General features: G+C 41.5%; 1 protein-coding gene across 4 annotated transcripts in view; it reads right to left on the bottom strand.

The window, feature by feature from the left end:
* The window catches only part of lrrc69 (leucine rich repeat containing 69), a 97,733-nt gene that overhangs the window by 63,017 nt on the left and 16,125 nt on the right, over positions 1-18,591 (bottom strand). For all 4 annotated transcript variants that reach the window (XM_041189117.1, XM_041189116.1, XM_041189114.1 and 1 more), the window contains exon 4: positions 16,390-16,585. In XM_041189117.1, coding sequence (XP_041045051.1) covers positions 16,390-16,585 — 196 coding nt within the window. The remainder of the gene's footprint in view (positions 1-16,389; positions 16,586-18,591) is intronic.

Below are 18,591 nucleotides of genomic sequence, written 5' to 3'. Positions count from 1 at the left end.
TGTGTATTATGAGAGCAACACTGATATGTATATACGATATCAGATTCAGGGCAATCCCTCCTGACTATATACCAATATGCCACCACTTCTGGTGGGTCTGCCTGTGGGACAGGACAAAACCAGGGGTTGTGATCATGGTATCTGGGACATGATCTGTAAGGTACAATTCCTTGAGTATGACTATGTCAGGCTGTTGCTCGGCTAGTCTGTGAGACAGCTCTGCCAATTTTGGCACAAGCCCCCAAATGTTAGTAAGGACGACTTTGCAGGGCCGACAGGGTTGGGTTTGCCCTTGTCATTTCTGGTGCCTAGGTTGATGCCGAGTGGTCTGTTCAGTTTCATTTCTTTTTTGTTGACTTTTTAGCGATTTGGTTCAACAGAGTGGCTCCCAAGCCATTTCAGAGGGCATTTAAGAGTCAACCACATTACTACAGATCTGGAGTCTCATCAGGATGGCAAATTTCCTTCTCCTAAAGGACATTAATGAATCAGATGAGTTTTTAAGACTTTAAATTCCAGATTTTTATTGAATTCAAATTCCGCCATCTGCCATGGTGGAATTTGAACCCAGGTCCCCAGAACATTACCCTGGGTCTCTGGATTACCAGTCCAGTACCACTACGCCACCCCTTCCCTGTACACCACTGCCTATGAGATATGATGTGGGTAGTTTCAGATAAATTGAGTTTATGTCGGGTATCACTCAGGAGGCCAGCGAGGATGATACTGGAGAAATTAAGACTAGAAATAATGCAAGTATAGATAAGGCTTTTAGCAGTGACGGGACTGAGGTAAGGATGCAGGCAATCAGGAAAGAATATGGGGCTGGAAATTGAGCTCAAATTCAACTGGAATACCAAAGGTGCAATGGAGAGGAAAAATGGATATTAATCTTTTTCTTCTGCTCTGTACTTAAATAGCATTACATTCAGACTTCCCCATATGGCTTTTCTGGTGCCTGTAGCCGACAACCTAAAATGAATGCAGTAATTTAAATTACAACTTTCAGAGGGCTTTGCATCCGTATTTCCTCCTCTCTGGGTCAGAAGACTATGGGAAGAATTTAATGCCCTCCCTGATGTAAGTTTGGAGGCAGATCGGGAATTTAATTGGATGGAAGGGTGCCGGATGGGGACCCAGTGTCATCCTGCCTCTGCCCTGATTAAGTCCAGGGTGGGAAGGTTCGTGGATGGCCTTCCGACCCTGCCACTAATTGAGGCCCTTAAGTGGGTAATTAATGATTATTTTCTCAAGGCTTCTAATAAATTTGTTAGTCACAAGACACCTTTTAAAAATCTATATTGCCATTTATTATTTTTACTTACATTGCTTATTTAGAAGAAAGATAGATCACAGGCATTGTAATATCAGCACAGCTTGACCTACTTCAATGATGTGGTATAGCTCCACAAGAACACACTGAAATACACGGCAGACCAAATAATTTGTGAATCATGTTCCACAATTGGAACTCTGGACAGATTAATTTCTCCCTCCTTCTTAATCAGAAAATGTTACTGTTGCAGCTTGTGATTGGGTTTCAAACTGCCAAAGCTCCAATTACCCGTTCATGGTTCCAACTATGTGAAAAAAACAAGCAGTTTAGCTTGTGTGCCACTATAAACATAGCAGTAGATACAACGTCAAAGCTACTGATTTACAGTGACTGCCAAAGTCAAATTCAATTTTTATTAAACAGTATTTTGGATTTTTTCTTGATGCTTGGGAATTAAATTCCACAGCTTTGATCATTGTTCTGTGTAAACTATAAATGTATTTAAACACATTGTTATCTAGATTAAAGTTTTATCATTTTTAATGCTGAAAATACTTGGCAAAATAGTGTGCAAGATTCATTTATTGGAGATAGATATCTGAGCCCTAAGATTCCACGAGGATATCATTCATCTCTCCTAACTTTGGGAGCAGAAGCCCTAGGGAAATGCATAAATGGACATTTCTCGAGAGTTTCTGCCAGTTTTGTGCTGACTTATGCCAAGGGACTTAAGGGAATTAACAGTATGGGGAGAAGAAATTGAGGTAGTTGCACTTTTGGGAAGTCCTAGTTTTAGCAGAACTGGAACGTCGGTTCTGGCATTTGACAAATATTGCAGTGAATCTGTTTTTGTCACATGGGACAATCCTTTAATCTGACATCAAATAGGGAGGGCGAATCTGATGTTCGGCACAACAAAAGTTGGAATGTGTGGTTTGCTCCTGTAATGGATTTTTTGTGTCCTTTAGCAGTAAGTGGGCTGGTAGGGCATGGGTTTCATAGTATAGGGTTTGGGCGGGGTATTCCAATGTATGGCAGCAGTGGTAAGTGACTTTCTGAAAATATTTAATTTGATGTCTTGCATGCATATCAGTTTTGCTCTCAATATATAGCTTAAGAAGATCTAAACATTCTAATTACTAACTTTCTACAAACTGCAGGTGATAATTGGAGCTTTCAAAATTCAACGTATTTGTGTTAAAGGCAGGGAAGAGAAATAGACTGAAACCCCCAATTTCCTTTTCCTTCTGTCAATAATTAGTGTAGTTTAATTTTGATAAGACTGATGTATGTTCCCAAAACTCCTTTAGTGTGTTTTCAATTTAAAAGTCACCAGCAGAAGACTTTCACGGGCTTAAACAAAGAGTATTATTTATTCACACACTCTCCCCGGAAAGCTCTACCACTACGTCACTCACATAACACAGGCCCAAGAAAGATACAATTAAAGACATGAGTGCACTTCTACAATTTTTTTACAAAAAAGAATAGTTAGCAGTTCAACTGTCTTGGAGAGTCCATTGAAGGAGGGAGCTTTTCCACTCTGGAATTGAAATTCAGGTAAACTCAGATGACTGGGGTCATACCTGGACTAACTGCAGGGTTCCTTCGACTGTTCAGTACTTTGTGTAGCCAGGCCCTGATGGCTATTGTAACTGGAGGTCCAATTTCTTACAGGTAAACTCTGAGGCACTCAAAACAAACTGGAGGCGGCATTTTTAAAGACTATGACTCTCAGGTCTTGAAAAGGCAGGATGACACAGCCTTTCTTTGCAGCTATGATGTAGTTGCTGGTGTTCTGCAGACAGCCCAGTCTATCTCTCTCAGTTTTTAGATAAAAGGATTTCAAACTCAGAGGGCAATTTTGATCACATGATGATTGATCACCAATTCACGATGGAAGACAAATGGTGGTCTTTCATCGTGAAGAAGGAGTTTCAGTCACATGGTCAAAAACCATTGATATACAATAGAAAGCAATGCAATAGAAGTGATCTTTAGCACTTCATTGTGGATATTCAGACTCGATAGTCCTCCTTTGTTACATGACAGAACCGGAGTCAGGGAGTCTGGGAGTTTATTGTCCCTGTGTTTTGGAGTCTTCTTCTTATCGTGTCCACGGACAGTCTATATATGGTCCAGCCAGAACTGGACACATTTTTGCGCCTTATTGTTGAATTCGGCAAGATCTGCAACAGTGCAGGGTTCCTCTAGTGATAACATTGCAGGAGATGTTGCATAGGCTCAGTTCCACATTCACAAGTTGTCGGGCAGGTTGTATATCCCCATTTGGTTAGTGACACCTTTGAACGACCTACACCAGTCCTAAGTCTGTTAAGGCACTTCCAGGTTGCCCAGTTGCAATTATTTCCTGGGGGAAGGCTTTCATCTGGTAGAATTTCCATCGTTGGGGGTTGTTCGAGACTGACGAGCCGGTCTTTCCATAAGGCGATGCAGGCTTCAGATGGGGTTGATTGTAACGGAACGACACTGTTCATGCAGTTCTTCCTTGACCTTAGGTGGCTGGATGTAGGTGTATGACCACGTAGAGGGTGCCTCTCATCTGATGTTTGACGGAGTCGCTCTTTCTTGCTGGCTACCATTCTTCTTATATCAGGGGGAGCGATACCCGCCAGGATATCTAGGCTGTTGGTGTTTGTTGGTTTTAAACAACCTGTGATAAGTCGGCAGCTTACATTCAGAACGGTATCCATCTTCTTAGCATGAGTAGATCTTTCCCATGCAGGGTAGGTGTATTCAGCAATGGAATAGCAAAGAGCGAGTACACTGGTTCACAATGTTTTCAAGCTTGCTCCCCATTTTGCGTTAGTGATGTTGTCTCTTGCGCTCACTTTTCCCTTTGTCTTTTCGATGTGGTTTTTGAAGGTGAGGCATCTGTCAAGGGTGACTCCTAAGTAGATATGGTGCTCGCAATGTGTCAGTGTTGCACCACACCAGGTTACTATAAGCTGGCGTTTGGCTTCACAGTTTCTGAGGTGGAATGCACAAACCTGCGTCTTTGATGGGTTTATGCGAAGGTGGTTTTCTTCATAGTAGGATGTTAGTCCCTCCAAGGCCTCAGAAAGCGTTTTCTCCACGGTGTTAAAATTAGTGCTTTGGGCAGTGACACATAAGTCATCAGCATATATAAAATGGCGTGGGACACCGTCTATAGGTTGGTCATTCATGTTGATGTTGTACAGCAGCGGAGCAAGCACACTTCCCTGAGGAAGACCATTCTTCTGAATACGCCATCTGCTGCGCTTCCCACCTAGTTCAACATAGAACCGGCAATTCTGAAGCATGCTTTCTAACAGCTCTGTTAAGTGAATATCTTTTGTCATCTCTAGGATCTTGCAGAGGAGACGTCTATGGTTCACTGTATCGTATGCTGCTGCCAAGTCTACAAAAACAACACCTGTTATCATCCCTTGCTCAAAACCATCTTCGAAATGTTGTGTGAGGTTGAGCAGTTGGCTTGCTGTTGATCTGCCGGGGTGGAAACCTGCTTGCTCTGGAATGATCTTCTCATTTACAGTTGGTGCTATCCTATTGAATATCAGGTGTTCAAACAGCTTATTGGTGTGGCAAAGCAGTGAAATTGGCCGAAAACTTTTAGGATCTGAGGGATCTTTTCCGGGCTTTAATAGTGCTATTACATGTGCCTTCTGCCAAATATTAGGAAGCTTGTGTGTTGCCAGACAGTGGTTGAACAATTGTAGGAGCCATTTCTTTGCTTGCTGTCCTAAATGCTTTATCTGCTCCGTTCTATGTTGTCAAGACCAATTGCTTTCCCATGTTTTAGACTAGATATACCAATTTTCAGCTCTTCCATGGTGCATGGTCTAGTGAAGCCAGGGTCATCACTGTACTTCTTCCTAGCTAGTTGTGCTCTTGGTTGATTCTTGTTGATTTTTCCATTTAGGAGCAACTGGTGTGCAAATTGGTTAGCAGACACATTTGGATGTTGGGCAGCTTTCTTGGGATCGCCTCCAAGTTTGCGTATGAGAGACCATGCCTTCTTGCTGTTTTTTGTAAGATTTGTTGTCACTGTCAAGGTGTCCCAGGTATTCTGATGCTCTTGAGAGATACTTAACATCACCCTCTCACCGGTAGATATTGTTTCCTCTGAGAAGGGGTCAGATTCAAACATTGAGACATACTCCCAGTAGAGTTCAGCATTCTCCTTGGTGAGACCAGAGATGTAGTGAGCTCTACAACCTCGGGGGATCTTCCTTCTGGCTGTTTTCTGTACAGCTTTTGCAAACAGGTTGTAGTGCTCAGGTAATGGTTTAATGCGTTTAACCTTACAGTCAAGCGCTCGTGTGAACCCGTTCCAATCAGCCTTCTTGAAGTTGAAGTGCCTTTTGAATGGTACGACGGTTGGTAATACTGCTGCATTTACCTGGATACCAATAGGACGGTGATGTGTCTGTGGTATTGGGTCTGTGACAAGCTTCTTGCAGAGGCCAATGCTGTCGTTGCTGACAATGGCAAGATCTGGGTTATAACTACACTTCCAGCGGGCATTGTGGAAGGAGGCTGGCAATTTAGGATCGTGGATGAGAGTAAGCTGGTTAGCATCTATCCATTCTTCGACTGCTTCTCCATCGTTGTTAGACACCTTGTGCCCTCGTTGGGTACTGTGGCTATTAAAGTCTCCAAAGATGAACTGTGGTTTACTGTGCAGGTTGGGTACAGGGTTAGAGAAGCTGAAATCTGTGCCAGGTGGCTTGTACACTGAGGTCACTACTACTTTGCTCAGCTCTACAGTTAGAATTTCAATGTTGTCCTCCTCTGTTTTAGAGGTGGCTTCTACAACTGAACCATCTCTAACAAATACAGCACCGCCATATTGTCGATGAGGTATTTCAATAACCAGGAACCTTCCTGATATTTTTTGTTTTGGAGTAAGCCTTGACAATAGCAGGTGTGAAAATCCACAGAAGCATGCTGTTTAGGCATGCCTATTCAAGGGCGGCTTTTGCCCATTATAATCCAATTTGGAGATTTTCAGAAAGCTTGCTAGGCTGTTGAAGTTGTAAAAGTCAGGTAATCCCTAGGCAGCTCTCTTACAGTTCATCAGGGTCCATTTTAAAAGGAATATATTTTTTTAAAAATGTGCTATCTTTATGGCATGATATTTGGTTCGGTTTGAAAAAAATGAAGTCAAATCATGAGGAAGGATACCAGGGAGACTTTCAACTTCAGCTGGAGGAGAAAACTTCTGGTATTGATCAACTGTCCATTATGCATCTCAGTCAGTTCTCCTTTCCATGACTCCCTTGCTGCTCATCCAGCCAGATTGATCCTTCCTACGACTGCATTTATTTGCAGAGCTTCCTGAAGCCAAATGGGAAGAATTATTAACCCTCAATGACAGGTGTACCCATTCAGGTTTTATTAGCAAGCTAGGCTATCTAGCCAATTTTCAAAGGTGCCCTAATGTACTTTTGAAATTGATGTTTCAGGTATTGGATTACAGATTTACCAAAGAAGTTTTACAACCCTACCTCCCAACTACCAATATCCCAGGGAGGATAGTGATTAGTTGATGTGAGAAATGACTTCAGTGCCCTTACCAAGCATGCTTTGGGAAAATAGCTAAGGTAGGAAACAAAGGGTGCTCAGTGCTTTGAGATGTGTAAAACTCTCAGAAGCGACTGTTTACCAACAGAGTTGCATTCAACTCTGTGGAACTGGATCGGTCCTCACCTACTGAAAGTGTTTGAGAGTATGCTTTTGGTTGGCAGCATGTCAGAATCCATGTGAAAGACATAATCACCTTGAGTTACAAATGCAAGGGTGGGGTGCAAGGGAGGATCAGAAATTGGTGGACCATTTCACTGCTTAACGTGGGCTATAAGATTCTGTCCAAGGTCATTGCAAATCAGGTCAATACTGCACGAGAGTTGGTGACCCACCCTGATTAGACCCGTGATGCTGCAGTTTTTGTCACAGTCCATTTCAAGCAGCTCAGTGTGCGGGACTCTGTGCTCCACGGGCTGTTCTCAGGGGAGTACACCAAGACAAACATCAACATCTGCTGGAGGACCAGCAACTCAGTGAAAGACATTCTTTGGTCTGCCTCAAACTTACTGGTCTATTACTGCAAAGAGCTGTCCACTAAAAATGAGTTGCAGACTGGCACTTTCCAGTGTCCAGGACTACATGCTGGGGGACACACTAAAGCTTGGAGCTTTAGCTGCTAAGGCTCAATGGGTCAAGGCCATAGTCTAAGACCATCTTAATGTAGTACAGAGGGGCTGGAACCTGTAAAAAACTCCTGGGCTGTATGCACCAAAGAATGTTTGACATGAAATGTAAATAAAACCTATAATTGTAAGTGTAATCTGGTGTCCAAGGACCACCACATGTGTGATCTTATAAGTATTGGGCTTCCTCTGCATCTGCAATCATGGGACAGGCTGCAAAGACAGGAAGGCTAATTGGAGGGACAGGGAGGTGCGACCGATGTAGGTGGGGGATGAAAGGGCTCCTCAAAATTAAGTTTCCCTCTGAAGATACTTGACTTTTTAAAAATAAAATGTGTCCACAGCTGCCGGGTCATCATTGCGAAGGGGAAATCTGCTGAGAATGGCCTGCAGTCGCAGCTGTGGGTCTTTGATCCCCATGAATCTGCGATGGAGGGATTGAAAAGATTTTTTTTATTATCTCATGGTGTGTGGGTGTTGCTGGCAAGGGCAGAATGTGTTGCCCATCCCTAATTGCCCTTGAAAAGCTGGTGGTGAGCCTCATTCTTGAACCGCTGCAGCCCCTTTGTCGCAGGTATACCCAGAGTGATGCCATGCATTGACCTCAGTGGGAAGGGGGTGGGAAAAGGGGCTAACCATCTGCAGTCGGGAAGATCCTAGCACCATCAATAACTTGTGCCCAAGCGAGCAGTTAATTGTTCCAAATCAACTACCCACTGCTGTTGCATGGGTAGCTGGTGCCAGTCTGCCTTGTCTCTGGCAAAATTGCTTGAAGACAGGATGCATTTTGGGTAGATGATCCAACACTCAAGTTTCAGATATTCCACACGCTGCTACCTCTAAGTCGCTGATAAGATTCCACCATTGTATTTTTGAGTAACATGGTACTTAAGTGAGAGACTGGAAGAGCATAAGTGGGAGTTGGGAGGGGAGAGACAAGCAGCGTGAGTAATTACATAAAGATGAGCAGCTATGGAGCCCAGTCAGGAAGAGCTCTCAGGACAATTAGTGACGTTTGTACCATTGATAGGAGGAAGACTGACCATCATCCTATGCTTAGATAATAAGGTTGTACTGTTGACTATTGCTTGTAATTGGCATTAACATTAACATTTTAATGCAATGCTTATAATTGGTATTAACAATTACGTTTAAGTGTTTAAAAAAACTATCTCAATCATGTCCAGTGGCTGAATTCTTCTCCTAATCAATAAGAGATTATATGAGCATAACTGGTCTTTAATTAATGACAAGCACAAGTTTATTCTCTCTCTCGGCACATAGCAGGTAGAAGAAAATTAATGAGATGCATGGTGAACAGTATTATTCCTAACCATACTGTATACCATTGAAAAAGTATTTTGCCAGTCAGAGGTTCAGCATTCCAGTCACATCTGCTATCATATCTGCAGCCCAGAGCTCTGAATATACCAGTGCATATTCCCATATCCTGCCCACTAAATAAAATCTTCCAGCAGCTATTATACAAGTCTTAGAGTTTCTGTATTTGCTCCAGTATAATGACCTACACAGGGTAGTTTGCAATATACCAGCCAATCTGATATCTTTAATGTGCAGTTTATTCATTTTTTTCTGCTTGTATCCACTGTCAATATCTAGGAGTGCAACATCAGGTAGTACACACCTGATATAGTTCAAGGCACTCCCCAAACATCAGTAGTGTGAAAGTCTCAGCTTAGCTTATTCAACAGCACTCCCATTTCTGAATGAAAAGTTTGTGGGTGAAGCAACCTAGATTAACATTTCAGTGTAGGTCTGAGGGAGTACAGATCTGAGTACTGAGGGATTGCTCACCTTCAGCAGGAGGAGAGGCGGACCTGTGGAAGATACATAGAGCAGGGAGGGGATAAATACAGCCCAGGAAGCGCAACCTACATCACTCACCTTCAGGAAGAGAGGTGGACCTGTGGGAGATACACAGAGCGGGGAGAGGCACTTCCAAGAGTCCAAGAGCGTGCTCAGTTTGAAAAGAAGGTGACAGTGATACCACAGGAAAGCCATAAGTTGATTGGCTGGTGAGTAACTGCTCTTAGGGAAGGTGTGAAAATTGCTGGTAATTAGAAAAATGTAAAGGTTTAAATAATCATTAAAAAGCTAAAGTGTGTTAAGTATTAGTCGGAGTTATGAGTACCAGTAAGGTTTATCACTGTTGTAAGGTTTATTAAGTTAAAGCCAAGTAAAATAAAATAAAGTTAATATAAGTAAACCAAAGTCAAATGAAGTTAACATAAGTGAGGTTAAGATATGGCAAGGCAGCTTAGTCTGTTGAATGTGTGTCCTGTAGTATGTGGGAAGTCTTATATGCTACCAGTGACCTAGATGATCACATGTACAGGAAGTGTCACCAGCTGCAGAAACTTGAACTCCAGGTTTTGGAACTTGACCGGTGGCTGGAGTCACTGTGGTACACCGGCGAGTCTGAGATCTACAAGGATAGCGTGTTCAGAAAGGTGGTAACACTGCAGGTTAGGAGCATGGAGGCCGAAAGAGAATGGGTGACTGCCAGGCAATCCAAGCAAAGCAGGCAGGTAGTGCAGGAGTCACCTGAGGTCCCAATCATCAATCAATTTTCCATTTTGGATGCTGGTGAGGGCATTAGTTCCTCTGAGGAGTGCAGTCAGAGCCAAGGTTGTGGCACCACAGGTGACTCAGCTGTAGAGGTGGGGAGGAAGTAGAGGAGAAGAGCTGTAGGGATTGGGGATTCATTAGTTAGGGGGACAGACAGTTGTTTCTGTGGCCATAGATGTGACAGAATGGTATGTCACCTCCCTGGTGCCAGGGTCAGGAATGTCAGGGAGCAGCTGCAGGGCATTCTTCTGGGGGAGGGTGAATGGCCAGAGGCTGTGGTCCATGTCGGTACCAATGATTTAGGTAGGAAGGGGAATCAGGTCCTAAAAGCAGATTTCAAGGAAGGTGAATGAAAAGCAGGATTTCTAATGCAGTAATCTCAGGATTACGTCCAGTCCCACATGAGAGTTGTGAGAACTGAGTGACTGAACATGTGGCTGAAGAATTGGTGTAGGAGGGAGGGCATCAGATTTCTGAGGCATTGAGCCCAGTTCTGGGGTGGTTGGGGCCTGAACAAGATGGACGAGCTGCATCTGAGCAGGACCAAGACCAACATCCTTATAGGAACATTCGCTGGGGGTATTTGGGGAAGCTTTAACCTAGATTGGTAGAGGGATGGGAACCTGAGAGAGAGCTCAGGTTTGAGGGAAGCAAAACTGGTAAAAGGAAGAAGAAAAGATGAAAGCGAAAACGGAAGGCAGACAAAGCATAGGTAAGCGTAATATCGCAGAATCTCAGATTTTAATGGCACAGAAAGAGGTCATTCAGCCCATTGTGTCTGCACCAGCTCTCCAAATGAGCATTATGACCTAGTGCCATTGCCTTGCCTTTTCCTCATACTTCTGCACGTTGTTTCTATTCAAATAATCATCTAATGCTCTCTTGAAAGCCTCAATTGAATCTGCCTCCACCACAATTCCAGGCAGTGCATTCCAGACCGGGAACACTTGTGTGAACAGTTTTTTCTTACGTCACATTTGCTTCTTTTGCAAATCACTTTAAATCTGTGCTCTCTTGTTCTTGATCCTTTTACAATCCTTTTATGATCCTTCTCCTGATCTACTATGTCCAGCCCCCTTGTGATTTTGAACATCTTTACCAAATCTCCTCTTAGCCTTCTTCCCTCCAAGGAGAACAGTCCCAACCACCCCATTCTATCCTCATAGCTGAAGTTTCTCATACCTGAAACCATTCTTGTAAAATAGGATCAGAATAGAGAGTACAGTTAAAAAGAAAAGTTGAAGGCACTTTGTTTGAATGCCCATAGCATTCGCAGAAAGGTTGATAATCTGAATGCACTGATTGACGTAAATGGCTATGATTTCATTGCCATTATGGAAACCTGGCTACAGGGTGACCAAGATCGGGAACTGAATATCCAATGATATCCAGCATTTAGAAGGGATGGGAAAAAAGGGAAAAGGAGGTGGGGTAGCACTCTTAATAACGGGTGAGATCAGTACATTAGTAAGAGAGAATCTTAGATCGAAGGATCAAAATGCATAATCAGTTTGGGTAGAGCTAAGAAACAGGAAGGGGCAGCAAACATTGGTGGGGGTTGCTTATAGGCCACCAAACTGCAGTGATACTGTTGGGCATGGTATAAATCAGGAAATTAGAAGTGCATGTAATGTGAGTAATACAGTAATAATGGGCAACTTCAGTTTACACATCAACTGGGTTAACCAAATCAGCATTAATGCCCTGGAGGATGATTTCCTGGAGCGTGTACAAGATGGGTTTTTGGAGTAGTACGTTGAGGAGACAACTAGGGGTTGGACTATTTTGGATTTGGTGTTGCGTAATGAGAAAGGGTTATTTAATAACTTTGCTGTCAAGGAGCCTTTGGGAAATAGTGACTATAATATGGTAGAATATTGCATTAAGTTTGAATGTGGTATACTTCATTCTGAAACTAGGTCCTTAAATCTGAAGAAAGGAAATTATGAAGGTATGAGGGGAAGGTTGGCAAAGTGGATTTGGAAAATACACTAAAAGATTTGATGGTAGAGAGGCAATGGCAGTATTTAAAGAAATACTGCATGGTCTACAACAGATATACGTTCCACTAAGACACAAACACTCAACTGGAAAGGCAGATCAACCGTGGTTAACAAAAGATGTTAAAGATTGCATTAAATCAAAGGAAGTGGCTTATATGGGTGCCAGAAAAAGTGGTATGCCTGAAGATTGGGAGAAATTTAGAACCCAGCAAAGGAAGACCAAGGAACCGATTAAGAAAGGGAAAATATGAATGCAAATTAATGAGGAACATTAAGGTGTGCAGTAAAAGCTTCTTTAGGTATGTGAAAAGGGAAAGATTAGCTAGGACAAATGTGGGCCCACTACAGATGGGGACAGTAGAATTTATAATAGAAAACAGGGAGATAATGGAGAAATCAAAGTTATTTTATGTCTGTCTTTAAGGAAGAAGATACATAAAATCTCCCAGAAATACCAGGTGACCAAGGGACTGGTGAAACTGAGGAACTGAAAGAAATAAATATTAGTAAAGCAGGACTTGAAAGTTAACTGGATTGAATGTTGATCCATCTGCTGGACCAGATAAGCTTCAACCTGAGTGTTGAAGGAAGTGGTGGGAGAGATAGTGGATGCATTGGTGGTTATCCTTCAAAATTCTATAGATTCTGGAAATGTTCTTGCAGACTGGGAAGTAGCAAATGTAACCCCACTATTTAAGAAGGGAGGAAGAGGGAGAATGGAGAACTGCAGACCGGTTAGTCTGACACAGTAGTAGGGAAAATGTCAGAATCTATTATAAAGGATGTGATAACTGGACATTTAGAAAAGAAGATAAAACTGGCAGTGTCAACATGGACATGGAGATAGTGCGGGAAAGTGATATTGAGATACGTGATCAGCCATGATCTAATTAAATGGTGGAAGAGGCTCGACAGGCCAAATGGCCTACTCATGCTCCAATGTTCCTACTGCAAAGTCAGAGGTACTAGCTTTTTGATGAGGCATTAAAGTGGGGCAGTGTGTGCCTCTTTAAATGGATGTAAAAGATTATATGGCACTACTACCAACAAAATCTATTATATAACTGGTCTTTCATCCAATTGTTATTTGTGGGATTTTGCGGTGAGACGTTGGCTGCCATGTGTTCCTGCACAATTGTGATTATACTTCAATTGATTATAAAAGTGAACAAGTAAAATAGTAGAATCTGTTCCGAGGAACAGGCTACAACAATATTTCAAGAAACAACAGGTATGGTTTACAAGTAGAAGATTTTGGCCAACAAATCCCCTTAATTTCTTTGAGAATGTTGCAAAAATTAAATAGACAGTGACTTTCTATGATATAACTCATTTAGGTTTCCAGAAAGATTTTAGGATAATATTCTAGCTGAACACTGATAATTACACTAAAAGCCACAAGGATTTAGGCTAGAAGAAGGTTTTTTTTAAAGTGTATATACTGTTCTTAAAACAGGATATTTAGAAAAGCTATGAGCATGGACTTTGTGTATTTGTGTTCCCAGCTCAGAGTCTGATGCGATGTGATGAATCGGAAGTTAATGTGTGGAGGTCAGTGCTCTCTGTTTGATTTTCCACTTATTAAAGCTCTGTACCAAGGAACAAATCTATAACATCTACTCTATAATGTTAAGCCTAAGGGAGATATTAAATAGAGTTATGCAGAAGTCAGTACTTGGACAATCAGGCAAACAAATGTACTGTAACATTAACACACTGATGACTATAAAACAATTACACAGTTTGAAAAAAATGTGATAGGTAAGTATACAATGAATGGAACTGAATTAGCACAAGCAACCTTGGAAAAAGAGAGCTGGGAGTAATAGCAGACACATTATTCTCATTGCCAAGACAATGTGGCAAAGCTGTTTTTAAAAAAATGCTACCAAATATAGCTAGGAGTTTACTGAAAGTGTGCCAATGCTTCACAATGCAGTGGTGAAACCTCATTCATATATACAAAATATTAAAGAGTACAGATGAAAAAAAATTATGGCTTCAAAATATCTTGAGAGAGTAACTCCAGAGGAGATAAATGTAAAGTAAAGTAAATTTAGATCAGATATCAGGAAAAAAACAAGGTCTGATAAATGTTAGGAATAGTCTAACTAGCAAAGTACAATTAGATGCCATTTTGGGAGTATTAGAATGCTAGAGAAATAAGCAGCTTTGGGCTTAATGGCCTTTTCTCAACCCTGCTTTTATTTAAATTTTGTAATAAAATAGACATTTCTTGCCTTCCTAATAGAGATGCCAAACAGATATGTGGATCAACCTCAATTATAGTAACTTAAGAATTTACTATTTACTATGACACTAAAATGTTAAATCCACTATACTCGGTAATAAAAACACCTGAATATTGCTTTAAGAGCTTAGTGGCATTGATGCTATGTAAGTAGGTTGTTCCCTCCTGCAAACAATTAAGCTATAACACCAGGGCTGATCACAAAGGTCATCTTAGCCCTCTAACTGAGACAACAACAAATTCCAACTATCTGTGGAACAGCTTTCTTTACCAATTCATCACAGTCTAGAATAAATTGCTAACAGCAGTTTTCACAAGTGAGTCAAATGTTTCGTCATTAGGCATTTTCACTCAGATATTTTGTAATGGGACAACTTATTTCGTTAGGTGCATATCCTTAACATACCTATCAGTTTGGGATGAAAGCACACATGAAATTATATATACATATAGTTTGGCTCAGTTAATTGCAGATTCTCCTGAGTCAGAAGATTGAAGGTTCAAGCCCCATTGCAGATTAGAGCACATTACCCATAATGGATAATACTAATAGATGCTGCATTGTCAAGAAAGACATTCCAGCTTTCAAATGAGATGTTAATTTAAGGTCCTGTGGGCCTGCTCAAATGAATGCAATGATATTCTATGATATTGACGAAGAGTTGTGAGTTCTCCCATGCGCTTGTCCACACCGCACTCTCTCAAAATACCACAAACCAGATTATCTGGGCAGTCATCTCACTAAAATGAAAGCAAATTACTGTGGATGCTGGAAATCTGAAACAAAAACAGAAAATGCTGGAAAAACTCAGCTGGTTTAACAGCATCTGTGGAGAGGAAAACAGAGTTAATATTTCGAGTCCTTATGACTCTTCTTCAGAGCTAAAGAAAAGCAGACTGGGTGACCGCTTTGCAGAACACCTTCGGTCTGTCAGCAAGCATGCCCCAGACCTTCCTGTCACTTGCTATTTCAACACACCATCCTGCTCTCATGCCCACATGTCCATCCTTGGCCTGCTGCAATGTTCCAGTGAAACCCAATATAAACTGGTGGAACAGCTTCTCATCTTCTAATTAGGCACTTTACAGCCTTCCGGACTTAACATTGAGTTCAACACCTTCAAACCATGAACTCTCTCCTCTATCCTCACCTCTTTTTTACTCCCTTTTTTCAATATTCATTTTTATTTTTATCCACTTATTTTTATTTTTTTATCTTCATTTTTATTCATTTATTCATTGTTTTATTCCCACTTTTTGTCCTATTTTCAATCTTTTTCCCTACCGCTGTCCCCTCTCCCAACCCCACCCCACAAGCGCCATCTGTCATTTGTTCATGTTGTTCTTTTCAGAGTGCTTATCCTTGTCCTGTTATTATCACATTCTGCTTTCTTACCTTAATGCCACTATCAGCACCTCCTTTAGCCCTACCAATAACACTCTCTTTGTTATTTTGTTCATGACATCTTTGTCAACCTCTCCTTTCCCCACCTATCGCTGGCCTTCTATCCAGCTTCATCTGCTCCACCCACCTTAAACAGTATAAATTTCATCACAGTTTTACTCCTCTTTAGTTCTGAAGAAGTCATATGGACTCGAAATGTTAACTCTGTTTTCCTTTCCACAGATGCTGTTAGACCTGCTGAGTTTTTCCACCATTTCTTGTTTTTGTTTCAGTCATCTCACTACATCTTTTTGGACATTTTGTGCACAGAAACATTTTCCATGTTTACCCACATAACAAGTATCAAAACTTCATAAGTAATCCATTGACTGCAGAACACTTTGTAACTTCTGGAAGGTATGATAAGACATATAAATGCAAGTTCTTCCAAGGGGTAGAATTGTCCCAGTTATTGCCTGACTTAAATTCAGCAATATGGCCATGGAAACTTAGGCAAACAACGTACACGTCATTTGTCTGGGGTTTCTATGATCTCTCAGTAAGGTTATGGCAGATACTGGGAGAATCCCTGTGGAAATTAATGAATTAATGTTGCTTATGTATATATTTTAAATAGATACACTGGAAAATTCTCTATCATAATAACTTACTTCTGGGAGCTCCTGGATTTGATTTCTTGGCACAGAAAGCTTCTTGAGATTAGTCAAATATCCAATGTCATGTGGAAGTGATTTGAGTTTATTGTGTGCTAACTGTAATTCACAAAGTTTTTGCAGCAGACAAAGTTTGCTTGGAATGCTCTCCAGTTGGTTGTTGCTCACAGTAAGAAACTTGAGCTTCGCCAGCCTGCAAAACAAAAAAAAAATGAAATTCATTATTTGTTGTGATACAGTGATGCCCTCTACAGATCAGACTTTATTTACCAGAGAAAAATGATTTAAAACTAAGTCTAAGTTAACAGGTCTCCCTAGGATTCTGTTATTTGTTATACATTTGTAAACAAAGGAGAATAACCTTTCTTATAACGTAATTCATATGAGGCTGTTCTTTTAAGTGTGCTCCATTGCATTTTTATACAATAACAGACTCAAAAGGTATCCACAGCAATGGACTATATAGTTTGATATGCCTTACACCTAATCTAATAGTAATCATTTCAATAAAAAAGGCATATTACAAGACTTCTATATGACATTAAGGAATAATCAACCTTCTAACTGACATCTCAAGGAACCCACAATGCTACATATGTAACCAATGCCAACGCTGCCAGTGTCCTGCATACATAGGGCTGAATTTAATGGCCACAGCAGTGGCCCTATCCACCGGTCAGAAAGCCAGGGGCAACTTTTGGGATTGCTTAGTAATAGACAGTTAACTGCCTGCCATCAGGGCTTCCATGCCTTTAAAGGTGAAGAACCCACCTCCAAGGCTGCCAGCAAATTAATGGCCAGCATCAGTTCAGTACCAGCACCACCAAGAGCGGTGGCCACCACTGGGACTGCAGCAAGCCCAGACCAGCCAGTATGGCAGAGGCGCCTGAACACAGGGATCGCCAGGGCCTGCCTGGAGGGGGGAGTCATTAGTGAGGATAGGGGGCAGGCCTCCATGGGCCACCGAACCTGCAGGGAGGTCAGCAGCTCTTACTAGGTGGCTCCACAAGGCGTATGGCCCCTCACCCCACTCCACCCATTAAAATACTAGCAGCGGCTGGATGAGGCCCTTAAGTAACTATTAATTGCCTCAAGGGTCTCAACTGTCCTCCGGGCTGGAATGTGGTCCTTAACCTTCCCTGCCCTTTACTTAAATGTAACCCCACCATTTAAGAAAGAAGGGAAGAGAGAAAACAGGGAATTACAGACCGTTTTGCCTAACATCAGTCGTAGGGATAATGCTAGAATCTATAATAAAGGATGTATGAGCAGGACACTTAGAAAATAATGGTAGGATTGGGCAGAGTCAACATGAATTTTTGAAAGATTAACAAACCTGTTGGAGTTTTTTGAGGATGTAGCTAGCAGAATAGATAAGGGGGAACCAGTAGATGCGTTATATTCAGATTTTCAAAAAGCTCTGAATAAGGTCCCACGCAAGAAGTTAGTAAACAACATTAGAACACATGGGATTGGTAGGGGTGGGGTTGGGGAGAGAGAGAGAGGATATACTGGCATGGATTGAGAACTTATTAATGGGCAGAAAACAGAGAGTAGGAATAAATGGGTCAGGCTAGTGACTAGTGGGGTACTACAAGGATCAGTGCTTGGGCTCCAGTTATTAACAATCTATATCAATGATTTAGATATAATATTTCCAAGTTTGCAAATTACACAAAACTAGGTGAAAGTGTGAGTTATGGGCAGGATGCAAAAATGGTTCAATGGGATTTGGAGAGGCTAAGCGAGTGGGCAAAAATTTGTTAGATGGAATACAATGCAGAGAGATATGAGGTTATCCACTTTGTTGGGAAAAGCAGAAATACAGAATATTTCTTAAATGGTGAGAGTTTGGAAGCATTGAATTTCAAAGGGGCTGGGTGTCCTTGTTCATGGGTCACTGAAAGCTAACCTGCAGTTACAGCAAACAATTAAGGCAAATGATATGTTGGCCTTTATTACAAGAGGATTTGATTATAAGAGTAAAGATGTCCAACTGCAATTATATAAAGCCTTGTTGAGAACACACTTGGAGTAGTGTGTACAGTTTTTGCTCTCCTTACCAAGGAAAGATATACTTGCCAAAGAGGAAGTACAACGAACATTCACCAGAGGGCTGTGGAGGCTTAGTCGTTAAGTATGCTCAAGATTTGGACTGATAGATTTCTACGTATTAAAAACAGGGATAGTGCAGGAAAA

The sequence above is a fragment of the Carcharodon carcharias genome, chromosome 6, assembly GCF_017639515.1.
Source record: "Carcharodon carcharias isolate sCarCar2 chromosome 6, sCarCar2.pri, whole genome shotgun sequence".
Taxonomy (NCBI): Eukaryota; Metazoa; Chordata; class Chondrichthyes; order Lamniformes; family Lamnidae; genus Carcharodon; species Carcharodon carcharias.
This window is presented reverse-complemented; position numbering and strand designations above follow the sequence as displayed.